The sequence below is a fragment of the Globicephala melas genome, chromosome 18 (genome assembly GCF_963455315.2).
Source record: "Globicephala melas chromosome 18, mGloMel1.2, whole genome shotgun sequence".
Taxonomy (NCBI): Eukaryota; Metazoa; Chordata; class Mammalia; order Artiodactyla; family Delphinidae; genus Globicephala; species Globicephala melas.
The window spans coordinates 9,872,013-9,893,027 of record NC_083331.1 but is presented as its reverse complement, the minus strand read 5'-3'; the positions used below and the strand labels follow the sequence as shown (position 1 = coordinate 9,893,027).

The window sequence follows — 21,015 nt, the reverse complement described above, 5'->3', positions numbered from 1 at the left end:
ACAGTGATTTATCCCACAGAAGAAAGGGAGAGCATGTGAGTGAACACCCCGCTGCCCCAGCTGTACACAACATGCCAAAGGGGCTCCTTTCTCTCTTGCTCCATCCAGAGTATAGAATCATGAGTTACGTGACTGTGGGCAAGAATAAGTGGGGAGAGTGGCAGATACAACTACTGAAGGACAGTAAGAGGCACAGATCTTAACTGTGTCGTGAATTCCACCAAGAACCTGCCCAACAGCTGCTGGGAATGCATTACCAGTGGATCACAACTGGCTCACGGGAACCTCAAGCACTCTGTGTGCCTCACCTACAAACTCCCCATCTTGTGGTCAGCTCCCTGCGTGTGCTCCCGACGGTGGCAGCAAGAATAAGCTTTGGAAGATAGTGAGCATGCACATATGCTGGCCAAATCTGCAGGCCAGGGAGAGATCACAAACTTGACCCTAAGCACCACCTGTGGGAAACAAAAGAGAGGCTGTCAGCACTCACTCAGCCTGGTGCATTGACGGATCCAGAGAAGGCATAAAGCCTAAGAATTCTGCCACAAGAGGGAGCAAGAAGCATGGAGGAGGTATACTCCAAAAAGGGTCTAAGATAGCCTCAGAATCTCTAATAAGGCTGATGGGAGGTATCTCTCTCCCAGAAGCAGTTAGTGAAGCCTTGAGGGGGTGACTGCTACTTCAGAAGTAAAGAAATAATGCAAAAGTTCAAAGAACATGAAAAATCAAGATAACATGGACACCACCAAAGGATCACAGTAATCTTCTGGTAACCAAACCCAAAGACATGGAGATCTGTGATTTACCCAATAAAGAATTCAAGTTTTAAGGAAGCTTGATGAGGTACAAGAAAACACAGAAAGACAAATGAACCATATCAGGAAAACAATAAATGAACAAAATAAGAAGTTTAGCAAATGCTCATAGCAGCACTATTTACAATAGCCAAGACACGGAAACAACCCAAATCCCCATCAACAGATGATTGGCTTAAGAAAATGTGGCATATATATATATGATATATATATATATATATATATATGATGGAATATTACTCAGCCTTAAAAAAGAATGAAATATTGCCATTTGCAGCAACATGGATAGACCTAGAGAATATCATACTGAGTGAAGTCAGACAAAGATAAATATATGAAGTCACTTGTATGTAGTATCTAAAAAGTAGTACAGACGAATCTATATACAAAACAGACTCACAGACACAGAAAACAAACTTATGGTTACCAAAGGGGGAAGGGAGGGGAGAAGGATAAATTAGGAGTTTGGGATTAACAAATACAAACTACTACACATAAAATAGATAAGGAACAAGGATTTACTGTATAACACAGGGAACTATATTCAATAACTTGTAATAACCTATAATGGAAAATAATCTAAAAAAATACATATGTAACTGAATCACTTTGCTGTACACTTAAAACTAACACAATACTGTAAATCAACTATGCTTCAATTAAAAAAAAAAAGAAGAAGAAAAGTTTAGCAGAGAGACAGAAGTCATAAAAAGGAACCAAATGGAAATTCTGGGGCTGAAGGATACAATGAATGAAATGAAAAATGAAATAGAAAATATCAATGGCAGAATGAATCAAGCAGAAGAAAAAAATCTGTAAGACTGAAGAAAGAACTCAGAAATTACACAATCAGAGAAGAACGAAGAAAAAAGATGTAAAAGAGTACAGAAAGTTACATAATCTATGACATATCATCTAAAGGACCAGTTTGTAAATTACTGAAGTTCCAGATTTAGAAAAGAGGGAGAAGGGGGCAGATAGCTTATTTAAAGAAATAATTACTAAGAACTTCCCAAGTCCATGGAGAGATTTGGAAATCCAAGTTCGTGAAGCTCATAGGTCACCCAACTAAGAGATTCTCTCCAAGGCACATTATAATAAAACTGTCAAATATCAAAGACTAAGAAAGAATCTTAAAAGCATTAAAGGAAAAAGCTTGCATTTACAAGGCAACCCCCATAATGCTATCAGCAATTTTCTAAGAAGAAACCTTAGAGGTCAAGACAGAGTGGGATAATATATTCAAAACACTGAAGGAAAAAAACTGCCAACCAAAAATATTTTATGTGGCAAAGCTGTCTTTCAGAAATGAAGGTGAGATAGACTATTCCAGACAAAGCTGAGGGAATTCATCACCACTAACCTGATTATAAGAAATGCTGAAAGGAGTTCTTCAAATTGAAATGAAGAAACACTAATTAGTAATATGAAAATGTACTGAACACTGGTAAAAATAAGTACACAGTCAAATTCAGAATACCCTAATACTGTAATACGGTTAAGTGTTAACCACTTAACTTTTGTACAAAGGTTAAAGGACAAGAGTATAAGAATTACTATAGCTACAATGATTTGTTAATGAATAAACAGTATAAAAACAGGTAAATTGTGACATCAAAAGCATAAGAGGAAGGGGGAGTAAAAGGATAGTTATTGTGTGCAACTGAAGTTGTTAATAAAACAGACTGTTATATCTATGTTTTATGTAAGCCTCATGGTAATCACAAAGCAAAAATCTATAGGAGACTCACAAAAGATAAAGAAAAGGGAATCAAAACATACCCCTACAGAAAACCATCAATTCACAAAGCAGCAGCAGCAGAAGAAAAAAGCAAGGGACTTACAAAACAGCCAAAAAACCATTAATAAGATATCATTAATAAGTCCTTACCTGTCAATAATTACTCTAAATGTAAAAACCATTAATAAGATATCATTAATAAGTCCTTACCTGTCAATAATTACTCTAAATGTAAATGGAGATTCTTCAAATAATTAAAAATAGAATTACCATATGATCCAGTAACACCACTTCTGGGTATTTATCCAAAGTAAATGAAAACAAGATATGAAGCCTGTATCTGTACTTTCACGTTCATTGCAGCATTATTCACAACAGTCAAGATATGGAAACAACCTAAGTGTTCGTCTATGGACAAATAAAGATGTGATATACATACATACACAATCACACACACATAATTATTATTCAGCCATGAAAAAGATGAAAACAGTGCCATCTGTGACAACATGGATGGACTTTGAGGGCATTATGCTAAGTGAAATAATTAACACAGAGAAAGAAACATACCGCATGATATCACCTATATGTGGAATCTAAAAAAGCCGAACTCATAGAAACAGATAATAGAATGGTGGTTAACAGGGGCTGGTCAATGGGGAAATGGGGATACACTGGTCAAAGAGTACAAGCTACCAATTTTAAGATGAATAAGTTCTGGGGATCTAATATACAGCATGTTGATTATAATTAATAATACTGTATTACATACCAGAAAGTAGTTACGAGAGTAGATCTTAAGTGCTCTCACCACAAAAATAAAATTGTAATGATGTGATGTGATGGGAGGTATTGCTAATGCTATGGTGGTAATCATTTTGCAATATGTAAGTGTATCTATCAACACATTGTACACTTTAAACTTACACAATGTTATATATCAATTATATCTCAATAAAGCTGGGGGGGAAAATGTAAATCATACATTTTTAAAGAATACGTAAGATAGTGATTCACACCCAGGAATCAGGGCCTTCATTTAAAATCCTGACATCAAGACTTTTACTGCCAGTTAAAAAAGAGTAACTGATACTGCACTTGCCCTCCATTGTAAACAACTAGAAAACGAGACAAAACATAAAAGGAATGCTACATCAGACACTGGAGCAGGTAGTGCAATGCTGTGATACGTTAAAGAAAAGAAACCAAGGAAGTAAACTCTAAAATCACCCCTGATTTCTGCCTAGAGGCACTTTCCAGCCTACAGGGTAGGAAGGGCAAACCCAGGCAGACAACTGTGACAACAATGAGTTGAGGAGAAAAGAGCAAAATTCAGAGACTGGGGTGGCTGAACATGCATGCAGAGATCTGAAAAGAGGAGAATTATACAGAAAAAGTGCAACAGAAATCTGCATAAGGGTTCCCTTGCATCCTTGGCTGATTACTAAGCTGCATATACATTGAGTATGACTCCACAAAGCCAGGCAGAGAGAAAAAAAACAAGCAAACAACAACAAAAAAACTACTGGGGAAAGACCTACTAGAAACTAAGCTGAATAATTATCAGAGCTCACACAGGGCTGGAAGACAGTGAGTTCTGGTGACCCAGGATGTAGCTCCTCAATGATCTCTGGGGCATTCGATCAACACTAGAAAGATCAAACCACAGCTGTAAAGCTCAACTAGGGATAAAGACTACTCTAGGCACACCCTAAAAAAGGTTAAAAATAAGCATGAAAAGGATCAAGCTGCTAATCAAATAACTGCCTGTGAAAACAAAGTTCAACACTGTTTAAAGAAAGACGGTTTCACTGGATGATCTTTAAAGCAAGTTAGACTGTGCAAAAGATTAGTGAATTTAAAGGCAACAGAAACTATTCAAACTGAAGGATGGTGAGAAAAAGTCTGGAAAAAAGATAGAAACCCTGTGATTTATGGGCACTATCATGAAGTAAGAGATGTAACTGGAGTCTCAGAGGAGAGGGCAGAAAAATAATGAAGAAAATGGCTAAATTTTCCTAAATTTGATAAAATACAGAAATCCACAAATCCAAGAACTGAAACAAATGTAAAGCCAGTATAAAGCAGTATGAACACAAAGAAAAATCATGCCAAGACACATCTTAAACTGCTGGAATTGGCCATAAAGAGAAGTTGTAAATCTTACAAGGAGCCACAGGAAGTAAAATAAAACAAAAAACGCATAGGAAAAAAATTAGAATGCAGATGTCTCCTCAGAAACAATGCAAACTGAAACACAAAACTGTATTTTTAAGATACAGAAAGAAAAACAACTGTCAAATTACAATTTTATACCCATTAAAAATGCTTTTCAAAAAAGAATGCAAAATAAAGCCATTTTAGGCCAAACCCGCCTCCCCCAAAAAACAAAAACAAAAACCTGGGAGAATTCACCAGAAGATCTGCCCCACAAGAAAAGCTAAACCTGTTTCAGAGTAAAGGAAAATTACATCAGATTGAAATTTGCATATACAAAAAAAAGCAATGAAGAAATGAGTCAGTGGAGGGCTACTTCTATTAATTGAAACAGGAGGAGATTGAGTAATTTCCCTCCACAGAAAAGTATAAAAACAGACAAAATTGTCAAAAAATAACCAATCATGACACTGAAAATTGATCAAAATCAGACAACAAATTTGAAAAATGTTTATTGTTGAAAAACTAGATTTGGACAAAAATGGTAGCAACTCCATGACTTTCTATACTTGGTATTATTACCTTGTACCTACCACTTATTCAGTAAAAACTGTACCTTTATAAGTTTAAGGCTAGTTGCAGCCAGAGTATTAGACTGAATTAACAGTTGGGAACAAGGAAAACCCATAGCTTTGGTAAACCAAGGTTGCACGTCCAGTTCATGGCCACTAAGAAATCAATCAGATAGTGAACTGAGAGATCCTAGAAGTGAAAGAGCCACACAGTGGCTAAGACAAACTCTTAATTCACACATACCTGACCGACCGCTTAAGTGGAAAAATGAAAACCAAGGGATACTGAGAACTGGTTGCAACCTTGAATGTTTTCCTCAACTCACACACAGCTCAGCAGACTTAAAGTCTCAACTTGAAGATGTCTGAGTTCACACTCCACCCAAATCATTGGGTTGACCACTAAGCTATGCAGACAGAAAGATGAAGCCAGGCTAAAATAAAAACAACTGAGTAGAAACATCAGTGGCAGCACAATGCAAGGAAGATAAATTACAGAGTTTAAGTATAGGTAAGCTAGGAAACAAACAAAAAACATACAAAAAAAATCAGAAAACCAAAAGAGAATCCAAAGTTACTAAAATATATTATCTAAAATTAAAGTTTTCAGCCACAAAATTACCACACATTGGTGTAGGGGGAGGGGGAAGAAGTATAATGATACACAAGGGAAAAAGCAGTCAATATAAACTGACTGAGTGGGACCAGATGCTGGGTTCAGGAAAGACTTCAAAACAACTATTACAAACATGTTCAAAGAATTAAAGGAAAACATGCTAACAAGGAGACAGAAAATAGGAAATCGTAATAGAAACATTGAAACTATATAGAACAAAACGGAAATTCTAGAGTTAAAATGTACGAACACTAAAGTGAAAAATAAATTAGATGAGATACCTGATACGAAATGGCAGAAGGATTCAGCGAGTTTGAAGATTTATCAATAAAATTATCCAAGCCAAAGAACTCAGAGAAAAAAGACTAAAGAAAAATGAACAGAGAATCAGCCACCTGTGGGCCAATGTCAAGTATTCCGGGATATAAGTAAAAGGAGTCTCAAAGTAGATGAGAAAAAAAGGTCAGAAAAAAAGGTTTGAATAAATAATGGCAAAAAAATTCCCTAAATTGATACTATAATACTAATACTACTCATAATAATCTGATCCAAGAAACTAAACAAAGCCCAAGTAAGATAAACACAAAGAACTACAACTAGCTACATCATGGTCACCTTGCTAAAAGGCAAAGAAAAAAAATACTGAAAACATCAAGAAGAAAGTAATGTATCATGTAAAAGTGAACAATCATATGTTACTGGCTAACTTCTCATCAGAAATAATAGAGATCAGAAGGTAGCAGAATGAAATATTTGAAGCGCTAGGGGAAAAATAATAACAATTTTAAATGAACCTAGAATTCTGTGAGTGAAGACAAAATAGGTACATTCCACATAATCAAAACTGAGAGAATGCTAGCAGACCTTAGCTATAAGAAATATGTCTACCATACAAACTCTAATCAAAAGAAAGCTGGAGTGGTAATATTAATATAAGATAAAATAGATTCAGAGTAAGGAATATTACCAGAAATCAGGAGGAGCGTTCATAAAGGGGTCAATTCATCAGGAAGACATAACAATCCTAAAATTTTATGCACCTAATGAGCTTCTAAATGCATGAAAACCCAAAAGAACTAAATTAGACAAATCCATAAATACAGTTAGCGATCTCAATATTCCTCTTAGTAAATGACAGAAAATTAACAAGGGTAGAGAAGCCTTTAAAATATATCTGAAAATTTTCAATCATTTGGAAATTAAACAACACACTTCCAAGTAATCATTTGGTCAAAGAAAAACATCTCAAGTGAAACTGAAAAATAGTTTGAACTAAATGGAAATGAAAACACAAGATATCAAAATCTGTAAGAGGAAGTTAGATCAGTATTCAGGGTAAAATTTGTAATTTTAAATGATAGAAGAGAATGGTCTAAAATCAATTACCTAAACGTCCATTTTAAGACTCTGGAAAAATAAGAGCAAACTACATCAAAAGAAGAAGGATGGGATTAATAAAGATGGAAAAGGTAATCAATGAAATATAAAACAGACAATATAGAAAATCAATTAAACCAATTTTATAGAGACAACTAGAATGCCCATACAATGCTGGTAGGAATATAAAATGGTACACTTTGAGAATCTGGTGACTTCTTAAAAGTTAAACTGACACCTATCTTAGGTCTAATTATTCCATTCCTATGTATTTACTCAAGAGAAGTGAAAACATACGTCCACAAAATGACTTCCAGAAATATTCAGAACTTTATTCATACTAAACAAATCCTGGAAACCCAAAGGTCCATAAACAAGTCAATGGGTTGTAAAAGTGTATATAAACATACACTGATCAATGAACATTAAAGAAATTAATGAAATATGCAACAATATAGACGAATCTCAGTTATAATTCTGAGAGAATGAAGCCTTAACCAAAGACCATACAGTATTTGACTCTAAATTCTTGAACAGGCAAAACTAATCTATAATGACAGGAAGCAGATCAATGGTCACTTGAGTTGGGGTAGGGGTGGGCTGACTGCAAAAGGGATATGGAAGAAATTTTTCAGGGTGATGGAATCTGTATCTTGATTGGGATGATGGTTGCACTGAATACCTTTGTCAAAAATCAAACTGCAGACTTAAAATGGGTATGTTTTATTGTATGAATTATACTTCATTTCTCAAGTTTCTTATTCATAGCTCAGAGATAATACTTCACAGAGTGGTAAGGTTATAATGAAATAGTACACATACCCAGTGCAATGCCTACCATGTAGTAAGCAGTTCGTTATTCATCAGTTCTCCACCTGAACACCTGCTGTTTCTAAGGAGCTTTCAAGACTCCCATACCATTATTAAGATAGCTGCAGTTAAAAAATTCTTCTTCATAGGGAACTAAAATGCCTCTCTCCAACCTACATCCATTGATCCTAAGTCTACCCTCTCTAGAGCAGTTGTTCTCAAACTGAGGCGTGCATCAGAATCACTTGGAGGGGTGGTACAACACAAAGACTGCTGAGGCTTATCCCGATCGTTTGATTCAGCAGACCTGGAGTGAGACCTGAGAGTTTGCATTTCTGAGTTCCCAGGTGATGCTGGTGATGCCAGGGATTCCACTCTGAGAAGCACTGCTTTAGAGAAACATAATTTATAAGACCACTCATACTTCCAAGTGCATCATTTTAAACACTGGAAGAGTTAACATATTTTTTAACTTTCCTTTTTTCCAAATTAAAGCAGTCTTAGTTCTTCCAAACCTCACTTTCCTAGTTCTCTGTTAGAATGTCAATATCCCTCCTAACATGTAGCCCCCAGGACTGAGACTTCCAGTTGGGACCTGACTAGTACCACACCCCCCACCCCACAAAAAAGGCAACAATCATTTATCTTAACCTGAACAGTTTCCCAGGTTTAGGTTTTTCAGTGTGTGTGTAGTTGTGTCTTTGTCAATCAAACACTTCCTGATTGTTTATCACCAACTGCTATAAGAGCAGGTCTTGCTAATATTCTTATACAGAGCCTGTCATAAACTTCTGTCAAGCAAAGCCTTTGTTCCATGAACCAAATTCCTGAATTAAAAAATGCTCCAAAGGACAGGACCAATAATACAACAGTACTTGTTCAAAGAGTAATTTCAACAGTAATATACCTTTGCTTCAGAACTACGTGATGCGTATTCTTCAGGAGTCTTCAAGTACTTAATGAAAACATGCTTATCTGAATCACTGAAAATAAAAGCTGGAATTCTACAGTTTCAATAGAAATGGTATGTGCAATTTTCTCCACACCCATGCTATTACATTTCAAAATTAATTCCTATATTTCCTGCAAAAATATAATTCTTGGTTGAGGGAAAAAATGATTAAACGTAATGACTTGCCAAGCAAAAATTTATGTACCTGTGGCCAAAAATGGTCATCTGAAGGATAGAAAACAATCCCTGCTTTCTTATGTGTAAATTTCCTCTAGCAGGTGAGAGAGTATACAGAAATGAGAGGATCAACACTGCATACTTGGAAAACAAATTTTTAAAGTAAATTAAAATCATGTTCCTAGACTCTAAAGTTTCTAGTTGTATCCTTTCAATACACTTCAATAGTACAGGAGCAATTATTTAACCTAGAGAATAATGATTAATAATTCAGAGGAATTATTACAAAAACCACAAATAAGACATAATTAAGTAAAGTTAGTTTATTTTACCTGTAGCTCTTCCAATATAAATTTAATGTAAATGCTGATACTGAGAAATATTAGGAAGAATTACTGATAGATGTCAGAATATCATGCCTTCCAATCCATCCTCCATGAACTTCTTATAAAGTGCCATAAATTTGGCCACAAATGCTTCCAAGTGATAAATGGCTTTGCTACCCAGCTGTAGACGATGTTCATAGTAAGCTGCCATCTGGGCCACTTCCCCTTTCAGTTGTCCATCACAATTATGTAAAAGCTCTGAGAGAAGGCCCTAAAGAAAGATAACTAGTAATTAAAAAAGTAATCATTTTTAAAAAATATTAGCTGAAAATGATTTCTCTCATTCAAAAAGGAAGTAAAACTTAAGTTAAATATGTTCTTTTTTAATTTCTGATGGACCAGCAGACTTCATCCAAAAGTACATACCATTCTATAATGTAAAAATGTTGATAGTTATCTTTCATATTCCAACTCTAAATATTTAAATGTACAAGGGTGCAAAGATATAAGTACAAAGATGCTTACCGCAGCATTATTAATTATAATAATCTGTAGACAACCTAAAGCTCCACCAACAGGGGTCATATCCAAAAACTGTGGTATAGTCATATAATGAAATCCCACCCATCCACTAAAAAGAATAAGGTAAATCTGTACTGTCATGAAACAGCAACCATACTACACTGCTGAATTTTAAAAAAAGAAGGGAAAAAAAAAACAAACAGCGCAGGACACTGAAGTTTTGTGAAACACACACATAAATGGGCTTATTTCTATGTGACTAGAAAAGAGGTCTTATGGAAACAAGAGTGTGGAGCTTCACTTTTTTCTTTGTATATTTGGTATCATTTGAATTTTTTCATGTAAGGATTACCAGGTAATTTTAATAAATACAAACAAACAAAGAAACAGTGTGTTCCCTAAAATCTAACAGTCAGCCTATCTATCCAGCTGGGGAGTTGATTAGGTTTAGATCAGCCCTAAACTGTGTCTTACAATATCCCTCTGCCTCCTTCTTTAACCTCATTACTCAAGTGCACTGGGCCTTGCTGTCTGCAATACTTGTTCCCCAGCTACTTATATGGTTCTCTTCTTTTAATCTTTCAAGTTTTAGTTTCAACATACCTTTCTCACAGAAGCCATCACTGACCTTCCATAACCCTGCCCTCCATTGTTACCATTTCACCTTGTTACTTCCTTTGTGGCACCTGGAACATTCTGAAATCCTCTTGCTTCGTTTCCCATTTCACCCCACAAAAATGCAACTTCTCTGAAGGCAGGCCCACCCGTCCCCTTCAACACACCCCTAAAGGTGCCTGAAGCAGAAGCTCAATAAATATCTGTTGAACTAATGAGCTGGACAGAAAGAAGTGACAATGTATCTTAGTGCAGCAAAAGCCCTGAGATCACACAAAGTCCAAGTTTTATGGTTATAAACAGTTCAAAATTTGAAATCAGGATACCTTCATTATTATTTCAGGAGGAATACAATGAGTCAGAAGCTCATAGAGTCTCCCACGAACTTCAAGGAGCCTATACAAAACAAAACAATATTCTGTGATAAAAACAGGAGGTAATTTTTCCTCTGTACTGTCTTAGTTTACGAATTAAACATCCCAATACAGACATTTTCTTAAATGGCTTATCATACTTAAGATACACCTATGGAAGCTTATCCTAATTTCAGTTCATTTTTCTAAAATGATATAATAATTGCTCACTAAATATTAGCTGCTATTCAAATTAGAAAATTATGAATTTTCTAAGATAGGTCAAACAAGAATCAAGACTAAGGGGTCAAAAATCAGAAGGAGCCATTTGGTACTGTGTGGACCAATGTTCAGAATGACACTAGCCATCCCAGTATTTCTGCACAGCTCCAAGGTTTTCTGAAATTAAGAGAAATTTCTTTTTATACAGCATAATGGCATCAACTCCCAAAACTGTTAGTCTAAATAGGCAACAGCAGCACTCGAACAAGTTCATTTATGAGCTGTCAAAACCTGTTTGGAAATGAGGAAAGGGCCGCAGCAGCTAGAATAATTAAGTAAAGTAATAATCAACTGAAGTCTTAAAAATACATCTAATAATAGTCAAATAGTCAAATACTGCAACATCTGTACCTAAATCTCTTAAGAGCTGGAAAGTTCAACTACTACCGCCAATTTTTCTTCATTAAAATCAGAACAAAAACAAGAAAGTCATCTTTAGCGTGGAAATATTTTATGGAAGTAAAAGGCTCCCAAGACACACTTTGTTTGAATTTTATTTCTTTAAAGCCTGAAATTTCTTCACTGATTGATAATATTTTACAGAACGGAATGCACATTTTTTCCTAAAGTCAAGGTTTCTTTTCTGAAGAACCTACCTAAAACGTTTGCACTTTTCGAAAACTATTAATTTCTTCAACTAAAATAAATGAATTAATAGGAATTCAATGCAAATACCACATACCCATTATCTATGACTATTCACCTCCTCTAATCTATATGGTAGCCCAAAAGTACACATTATCATTTCCTTTGAAGAATTTCTTATAAAAATAAGAATTCATCAGATATACCATACAAGAAGAGAAACATGGTATAATCCTCTCATGATTATTTTCACGTAAACCAGGGAAGCTTACATTTCAGTGGTTGCATTCAGTCTAGTCTGTTTCCTAAAAGAATCAACCCTCTCTAAAGTCCAAAGATGGTTTCTCAGTTCTGACAGGCAAAAAATAGTAGCAAACTGTGTCTCAGTGAGCCTAAGGGACCTTCACTAGACGTTCCAAAGGTAGTGAGTGGGCCTTAAGACTGTCACTCTTGATTTGGAGAAGAGCAGACTGCCCTTCTCAATCAAAGCTGTCATGATAAATCAAACAAGCAGTGGCTGAAGTACTCTCAGCATGGTCTACTACTGAAGAAGAGACCTAGGAAGTAAACAGAAACAACTGTACAGCAAATATGCACAGAACACTTCCTAAATACTGATGGCATATACACAATATTATTCTTAACAAAGCCTATCATGACACATGAGCACCGGGTCTTCTAGTTCTCAATCCATTATCACACAATCTCTTCTGCTCTTATAACAAAGGTACAAGTATCCTTGGTATAAATAATAGCATCTTCATTATACAAGTGAAAAAGTTGAAGCTCTAAGATGAAGTTACCTGCTCAAGGACACTTAGCTAAAACTCAGTAGAAGAACTAGAAGTCTGACCCACAGTCTAGGGTCTTTCTATGACACATCAATACAAAGTTACATATTGTGATTTTCAATATTAGAAAGCTAGACACATCATGCTATGTATTAATATTAAATCATCCGAGATTCTGGGAAAAACCTAAAACTTCCAAAATTTGTTTTAATTTATGTAGAAGTTCCACATTTACATGCCAATAGCCATGATATCATATGCTAAACTATTCTGAACCACTAAATTTCTAAAATTAAATCCTACCTTTTCTTTATAAGTGTACTATTATAGATTTAATTATAATTCTAAATGGCATGCTATTAGCATAAAACAGCTAACCTAAAACTTAGAATATCTGTACTATCTCAATGACCAAACTTTCATGGTGATCTTTTACAGTGGTTACCTCTGTGGAGTCTGCTGACTGACAATAGCATTGGCAGTCTCCCTCAGATACACCTCCCAATCTGTTTCAGGGATTTCTTGATCTCCAGTAAAAGGATATCTACATGACAAAAAGAGAACACAATAAATTAAATGAAAGTGGGCTTATGTCCCAAAATGTTTCCCACGGTAACTTCCCCCTTTCACTCACTGTTGCACTCTGCAGGCTTCACACATAAGCAGAGCTTTTCTGAGATTTCTGCAGGACTTCTCTGCAAGTCTACGAGCCAGTTGTGAAGGAAGATTTAGACCTTCCTTCTTGCACACAGTAGATAACACATGGCAAATCTACAAACAAAATAATTAACAAAAATGGGCAATCTGTCAAACAGCATACTGAGACAATTTCTGTTAATATCTTTATAGACCCTCCCCAACCTTTTTTTTGGTCACTACCCTACCCTAACCCACTGCTCCTTCAGTAGGAGGCTAGAGGTCTAGCCTAGCTGTCAGGAAGAGGCAGCAGCTAGATGGGCAACTGGAGGAAGCTCTGGTCCCAGCTCCAAGCCTGACAGCCTCCTCAAGGCAACATGGAGTTGGAGACAAAGGGTCTCATGTTGGGGGCAAAGATACTGCTCACAAGGCTGCCAAGTAGAGCCGTACAAGCTGAAGTGCACATGACTCAGGCACTAAGACCTAAATGGTGCCCATGGGAGTGGTGTAACCTGGCAGTGCTGCTGCTTTATAGACACTTTTAACTCTATCACCCCCAAAATTTTTACAAGTGAAACTTATAATAAAGTTACTTTAACTACTTTGAAACTAATACAATGTCACATATTATCCCCACTTTGCATAAAATTGTCCCAAATCTATTAAACAGCAGAAAACTGCCTGTGAGAAACTGGTATTTCTACTGACAGCTACTAAGAATGATAAAGAAAACAAAAAAATGTATTATGTTTCAGACTAACTTTGGTCCCCTAACAGGGGACTAGGTATTCCCAAATCATCTTCTTGCAAAATCTATTTCCTGAATACTCATGCCTCCTCCATAAGCCAGTTAAATCAGGTTAAGGTAGAAGCCATTAAATAACCAGCCTTTACCTACTTTAGTAAAATCCACAATAATTACTTGTTTAAAGTAAAAGATGATTTAATGGAAAGAACATTTTCTATATATTGGTATCTGGTATTTACTACATATATATATATATAGGTTTATACGTATATTAATAGTTAGCATCCAGGCCATAGCTATTCCTAGATTACTGATATAGCTCACTATGTTTTCACAAAAACAAACATGACAGGGATGTACACACAGTATGCATGGAATTTGAAGTGAAATTTTTTTTCTGAAAAGTTTTACTTGACTTACATCTTCAATGCTGGGAGCAGGCACACGAACTGCAAGGCACCTACTACGAATAGGTGGTATCACTTTTGATGTAGAATTGCAACACAAGATCAACCTGCAGGTGGACATATACTTTTCCATGGTTCTGCGCAAGGCATGCTGAGCATCTTTAGTGAGTTTGTCAACTTCTGTCAATAACACGACTGAGTCAAGGAAAAACAAAACAAACTTTAACTTAAGTATTTCTCTTCCTCTTCCTCCTCATTATTCAGAGTGAAATCCTAAATAATAAGCCTAATATACTACTTTCCCTTTGGAGAAGACATGCAAAACTTACAGGTATGGCGAGAATAATTTCTTTTACTTTTATTTTAAAACATTCTAAGATCAAACAAGCCTAAGAAACACTAGGCTAAACAAAGTTAAAGAGGTTATTTTGTTGTAGAATTTACTGCAGGCTTTATTATATTTATACACAGTAGAAATCACCACGACAAGGATATAATGTGCTGCATTTACCCAAAATAATTTATCTCAGGAGCACATTTCTGTAGAACACCTTAGCATTAAGGAATACACTTTGGAAAACACTGGCACAAGAGATGTAGCAAATATGGCATAAAGACATCTGGTTACTTGTATAAGATTCCATCTGGTCATAATCAAGGATTGGCCTTAAAGTGCTTCAGGAATAGTATGTAGGGACTGAATCCAACTGTTGTATTTTTCATTGTATTAAATTATTTCTAGAAGATGACAGTGGTAGCATTTGTAGCATTTGAATCTCTCCCATAAAAACAGACAGAAAAAGTAAAGATTCCAAGACCCAAGACAACATTTATATCAAAACTAGGTGACAAGTTGTCCCTAAGAACCCTAAATATGAGCAAGTGAGAACAAGAAACTATGTGTGGGAGGAAGTGGCTGGGATCCACCAGGTTTTTGACAGCCTTTAGGACAGGAGAACCCCAAATCACCCACAAAAGCACACTGGAAATACCATGGGCCAATTTAAGAACAGCACTCAGAGGGCTCAATTCATGGCTAAGAGCTAAGGAACCTTGATGCAATAAGGTTTGAGAGAACATTGGACTGAAAATAATAAAATGAATATTCCTTCCAAGATAACACTTCACAGTTTGGAGATGTTCTGGAATTAGAACCGAAATTGAACAGAACAGGAAAAATAAAGACAAGGAGATTGATCCCAGTATCTGACAAGGATAGCACCAAATAAAATGATAAAAAAATAAATCATTGCTAGGTGAGAAAACAGCAGCATATTTTAAAAATTAACACATCCCAACCAAGTGACATTTACTCCAGAAATGCAAAGCAGTTTCATTAAAAGATCCAGTAATATAATACTAAACACTAAGAAGAAAAATCATAAAACTACATTAATGGATACAGGAGAGCATTTGAAAAAAAATTTTTAATTTATTTTGAAGTACAGACTGAGGAGGAAAGATAAGAAATACACTGGAATATGCACAGGTGATTTACAAAACAGTAAAATAAGCAATGAACAAAAGATAAAATCATCACATTCACTAAAAAAAAACAAAGTACAAACAATTTATTTTCTCCACTCAAACTGACAAGGATTAAAAATAATTATCCAGTGTTGATAAATGTTAGAGAGAAATGGGCATTCCTAAACACTGCTGGTGGTAGCACAGCTATACCCTCTTTCACATGAAGAATTTGGCAAAATATATGAAAAGCATTAAATATTGGCATATTTATCAAAAAATCTCCTGTAAAAATATACGCATATATATGCACATAAATAATACTGCAAATGTTAAGAGTAACTATTAATGGGGATTATAGCTGGTATGAATTTTCTTTTGTTTAGCTAAACATTTGATAATGAACATGTCACTTTGGTTCTAAGAACCATTATTTTTAAATCATGCAATTTCTTATTTTAAATTAAGTATTTTTTCATTACTTATCTAGTTCTAAAGTAACAAATGGGTGGCACAAATAGTTCTCTTTCTGCCAAAATTCAATTCCATTAGACTATAAACTCCCAGGAGCAGAGATCATGTCTCTCTTGTTCACTTTTACATATTTAAAGAAAAAAAAAAAAGGTAGCATAGTACTTGGCACAGAACAAGAGGTTAATAAATATTTGCTAAATGGATGGAATTTACATTCCCCACTACATTTTTCTCTTATACCCACTGCTTGTAATTTAAGTGTCTGCCTCATAAAAAGAAATCTTTTTATCACATACCTTTAAAATCTTTTTGAGAGTTTGTTTCAAGTTGCTGTGATTGTGCCACTGTTTTCAACATCTCCTGAATTACTACCCGGTCACTATTTCCAGCATCACTATACAAAACAAAAATAGTGGTAAATATGTGTGTAAATATTTAGAAAGTATTATGCCCTTATTCTTAATCTGTTATTGTACGAAAAATGTTGAAGATCTTAAGTGATCAAAATTTTAATCAAACTGAGTAACACCTATTACATTCACAAAACTTTAAAAGTGAAGTGTTTTAGGGTCATTAAATACTAAAAATATTCCAATACTCAACTACAATTTGGTTAATATCACTGAAAACACCAAGCATGTTCTTATATTAAGTTTACTGAGAAGATAAACAAAATTGATAAACCATTAGCCAGACTCATCAAGAAAAAAAGGGAAAAGACTCAAAAAGAAAAAAAAAGTGAGCCATGGCCACTGAGCCTGCGCATCAGGAGCCTGTGCTCTGCAACGGGAGAGGCCACAACAGTGAGAGGCCCGCGTACCGCAAAAAAAAAGAGAAGAAGAGCAATAGCTATCAACAGTTTAACAAATACTTTGATACTTCTGTACCCACTATAATTCATACCTAGTCATAGCTAATTTAAAATATAAAAATAACTCCTTGGAACAGAAATTTAATCTCTGTTCCTCTTCCCCACCCCCAAAATAGTAAAGGTCTGAGAGAGAACAAGCCTAGACAAGTCCCTCTCAGCACAAGCAGAGTTGATTCAGGGTCTTCACAAGGGGATGGGATAAGCAAATTAAGTTTAGCACACAAATCAGTACTCTGTAAGCTGCTGACTTACAGGCATTACCTGTCATTTATACCAATATCATTGCTTTAGCACTTAAGTCCTGCACCTCACAAACCAACATAAGTCACCTGGTTAATTCAGGCTGAATGTCAATTTAAAACACCTGAAAAACAAACAGCTTACCCTCCGACTATTCTTGCTACAGAGGAACTCTCAAAGAGAAAAAGAGGGCATAGAAGTCAGCTTTAGTTTATTTTCCCAAACAGCCATTGTCTGTCTCAATTCAATATTATTCGATCAATATACGTACAGTGTTTCTTTTATAATCATTTCCTTGTCCAGAATCTAAAATAATTCGCTTTTGTCTATGGAATTACCACTCTCTACTTTTACGATCAGATCCTTTCCCACCAACCTTAATTTTTTCTTTGACATACCTAGGAAAAATAATATCAGTCTGTTAGGGCTGTTCTGAGGACATAATCCATGTAAAGCTTCCCCCACAGTGCCTGCTACTGAATACACATTAACTTAAAACTCTCTTCCTCTTATTCCATTCAGTCTAGAAAGGGATGCTCGATCTCATTGCTGTGCCACTGCCCATAAAGTTGCCTTTGCCTGAAGATGTCCTTGATTCTGTTCTCCTTCAAGAACATATCAGACCCCATAGAACCCTGAAGGCTTAGCCAACTTTACGCCCAATACAATCATTTCTACATCATTTACTTAAGCAGAACGTAACTGCTGTGGCATGAGTTTTCAATGTGCCTCCCAACAAGATCCTAGTCATTATCTCATGATAGAGAATACACACAGTGGCTGATGGACTACAATACCCTCTAATCAAAAAACTGAAACAAAGAAAATGGGAACCCAAATTCACTTTCTGAAATATTTTTTCAGGCATTTACAAACTTTTTAGACACACTTTGCTCACCAGTTCTGAATGAGTCAATATAATTCAACAAAAACTTACTGACTATGCAAAATACTTTGTGTAAAGCACAGAGCTCTGTAGAGCAAGAAAACTTAATTAAAATTATTTGACTTGGGGGGGGTATCAAAGAGAAGGGAAAGAAGGAAGGTTCTAGGCTCCCCGTCTCACACAGGGCAGCTTCACTTTTATCTATTTTATATATTGTTTCCATACATAATTTTATTTCAAAAAAACATTCTGCTCTTTAAAAAAAGTCTGAACATCACTATTCTAAAATTGCTTATTTCTATGTAGTAGCAACTTACCTGGGATTAACTTCAAGGTGGTAATTGCTTGCAATAGTGCTAATTTCAATTTTCTTTTTAGATGGAGTCTGTGGACAAAGAAAGTAGGTTTTTTTTTAATGTTTATTCATGACTATTTCTCCTCTTTTCTGTATTTCATTCTTTTTAATTATGTAAACAATTTATGTTTACTAAAGAAAGAAAACTTTAGATGACCATCACTAATGCTTCAACTTCATTAACCCCATTCCTTTCTTAAGGTGCATGTAAACATACATGTTTTTACGTACATTGGGTCATATCACACATTCTGTTTTTAGTGTGATCACTTTTCTCCTTTACCTCCAGTAATCTCCAAACCATTCCCTGTTATCAGATCATCGTTGTAAACAATCTGCCTATGTCCTTTCACAGTCTTTTCCATGATAACACACAAAAATAAACACATACTAATACATTACTACATAGAGTCTGTCAGCATACTTGCAAAAATTGTTTTAAAAAGAGGCAATCATATATATTTCTGTGTTTTGCTTTTCCTTAACAACACATCTAGACAACCTTCTCAGACAAGTGGTATAGGCTGTTATAGTTGCATATCAACCATAACATGGATGTCCCAAAGGCAGTCATGCAGATGGGCATTTTGTTTCTTGCTTTTTACAATCTCAAACAATTCCATAATTAACATCCTTGTGCATATGTCTCATGCACTGCTTTCACGTCTATGTAACAGATTCCCAATAAAAGATCTGCTGGATTGAAGATGATGTGTTCTCTGAATTTTTATACGTATGTATGTGTTTATTAGACTCTCACTGCTTTTCCTCAACTACCACAAAGGTCAAACATCTTCACATAGGTTTACTGACTGTTTATCTTTCTCTCCTGTGGCCATTTTTTATTCAGTTTTCTACCAGATTGTTTTTACATTGTCACTTTGTAAAATCTTTTATCTAATACATTCCTTTCAAATATTTTTTATAATCCTTCATTTTTCTATTGATCTTATGTATATTATCTTGTCAAACTTTTAAAATTCATATATACCCAAGTATATATTTTCTTCTACAGTTCCCATGTTTTTTATTAAAAGGTGCTCCTGACTCATACACTGTTCATACTGTCTAAGAAATTCTATTCTAAGAAATTTAGTTTTATTTTACCATTTCAGCCTTTAATTGATCTGGATTTATAAATTATGTGTAATAGGGATTCAACTTTATTTTCTTCTGGGTTGGTAACTAGTTATGCTAGCACATTTTGCTGACCAATCCTCTTCCTACTGATGTGAAATAGATCTTGGGCTGTCATATTTCTGGGCTCTCTATTCAGTTCCACTGATGTAATCCTCTATCCCAATGCCATAGCAATATTGTTTTGCTTATAGTAGGCTTACAGTATGGTTTAATAAACACATGTCCCACTTCACAAATCTTCTTTTTCATAATTATTTTAGCTAGTCTCAGAAATGTACTTTAAGATCACTTCATACAATTAAAAAAATAAATTGCATTTTAATTGGAATTTCACTAAAATTTATTCTGAACATGGGGAGAACAAATACTTTTAAATACTACTGAGAACATGATGCATCTTTCCATTTGATCAGCTCTTGTTTCTTGTCCTTTTATAAGATTATGTATAAGGTTTTCTTACTACCTTTCTTATTAAATTTGTCCCTGCATATTTTAAAGAATTTCCACCAGGATGTACTACCAACATCTCAAATTCAATGTGTCTAAACACAAGCTAATCCACATTAGCCTACAGTCCATTTATTCTCCTAAAGATTCTATTAATAGCACAACCTACTGTCCAGTCACTCAGTTTACATTTTTTCAGTGCCTAATATGTGCAAGACACTATACCAGAGGCTATGAAGAACATAAAAATGATGGCAACTGGACTTATTGTGGTGATTATTTCATAATGCATAAAAACATCAAATCATTATGCAGTATACCTGAAACTAATATAATGCCACATGTCAAGTATAACTTACAAAAATATAAAATTTACCCTATATAACTTCAAAACAAATACAATCTTGTCAGAGTCAAGGTGTATAAATAACTATGATCAAGGCAAAACAAAGTAATGCTCTAAAAAGTATAAACTATGGGTTGTAGGAGGAAACATTAATTATAACGGGGTTGGGGGGGCACTTCCAAGAGGATACCTTTCAGCTACATCTTAAACACTGTCAGTAAGGAACGAGTATGAAAATGCATTGCATAGCATGAGGCTACAAAACACAGCCAGGGCAAGATCATGGGAACTCTGAACATCCCAGAGC

General features: G+C 35.1%; 1 protein-coding gene across 6 annotated transcripts in view; it reads right to left on the bottom strand.

The window, feature by feature from the left end:
• Positions 1-21,015, bottom strand: part of RFC3 (replication factor C subunit 3) — a 559,111-nt gene that overhangs the window by 317,562 nt on the left and 220,534 nt on the right. For 5 of the 6 annotated variants that reach the window (XM_070044071.1, XM_030882524.3, XM_060287864.1 and 2 more), the window contains 7 exons: positions 18,738-18,805; positions 16,720-16,817; positions 14,496-14,677; positions 13,326-13,462; positions 13,137-13,235; positions 11,007-11,076; positions 9,550-9,814 (listed from right to left, as the gene is read on the bottom strand). In XM_070044071.1, coding sequence (XP_069900172.1) covers positions 9,623-9,814; positions 11,007-11,076; positions 13,137-13,235; positions 13,326-13,462; positions 14,496-14,677; positions 16,720-16,817; positions 18,738-18,805 — 846 coding nt within the window. In that variant the 3' untranslated portion in view covers positions 9,550-9,622. Of the gene's footprint in view, positions 1-9,525; positions 9,815-11,006; positions 11,077-13,136; positions 13,236-13,325; positions 13,463-14,495; positions 14,678-16,719; positions 16,818-18,737; positions 18,806-21,015 lie in introns of those variants that run through there. The other variant, XM_060287866.1, reaches the window with a different exon arrangement.